This window comes from Penaeus monodon, chromosome 34 (assembly GCF_015228065.2).
Source record: "Penaeus monodon isolate SGIC_2016 chromosome 34, NSTDA_Pmon_1, whole genome shotgun sequence".
Taxonomy (NCBI): Eukaryota; Metazoa; Arthropoda; class Malacostraca; order Decapoda; family Penaeidae; genus Penaeus; species Penaeus monodon.
The window spans coordinates 31,916,282-31,916,486 of NC_051419.1; the positions used below are offsets into that span (position 1 = coordinate 31,916,282).

At 50.7% G+C, this 205-nt stretch overlaps 1 protein-coding gene across 1 annotated transcript in view; it reads right to left on the reverse strand.

Annotated features, from left to right (window-relative positions):
* The window catches only part of LOC119594732, a gene marked incomplete at both ends in the record, with an annotated part of 13,535 nt that overhangs the window by 1,698 nt on the left and 11,632 nt on the right, over positions 1 to 205 (reverse strand). The window contains 1 exon segment of the mRNA XM_037943818.1: positions 91 to 129. Within this exon segment, the coding sequence (XP_037799746.1) occupies positions 91 to 129 (39 nt within the window).

Here is a 205-nt window from a genome sequence, read left to right on the forward strand (position 1 = left end):
TATGAGGCAAAAGAACAAGCGGAGAAGAGGGGAAGAGGGCAGGACACGCTAACACACGAGGAGAGGAGAGGACGGAGCACAAATACTCACGGTGTTAGGAAGGTGTGTGATCATCCTGCCAAGCGTTATCTGCAGGAAATAAGGTGGTGTAGCTGTTGTGGTTGTGGTGGTTGGACTCGGTTTGCATTAGTAGTGGTTGTAGTGG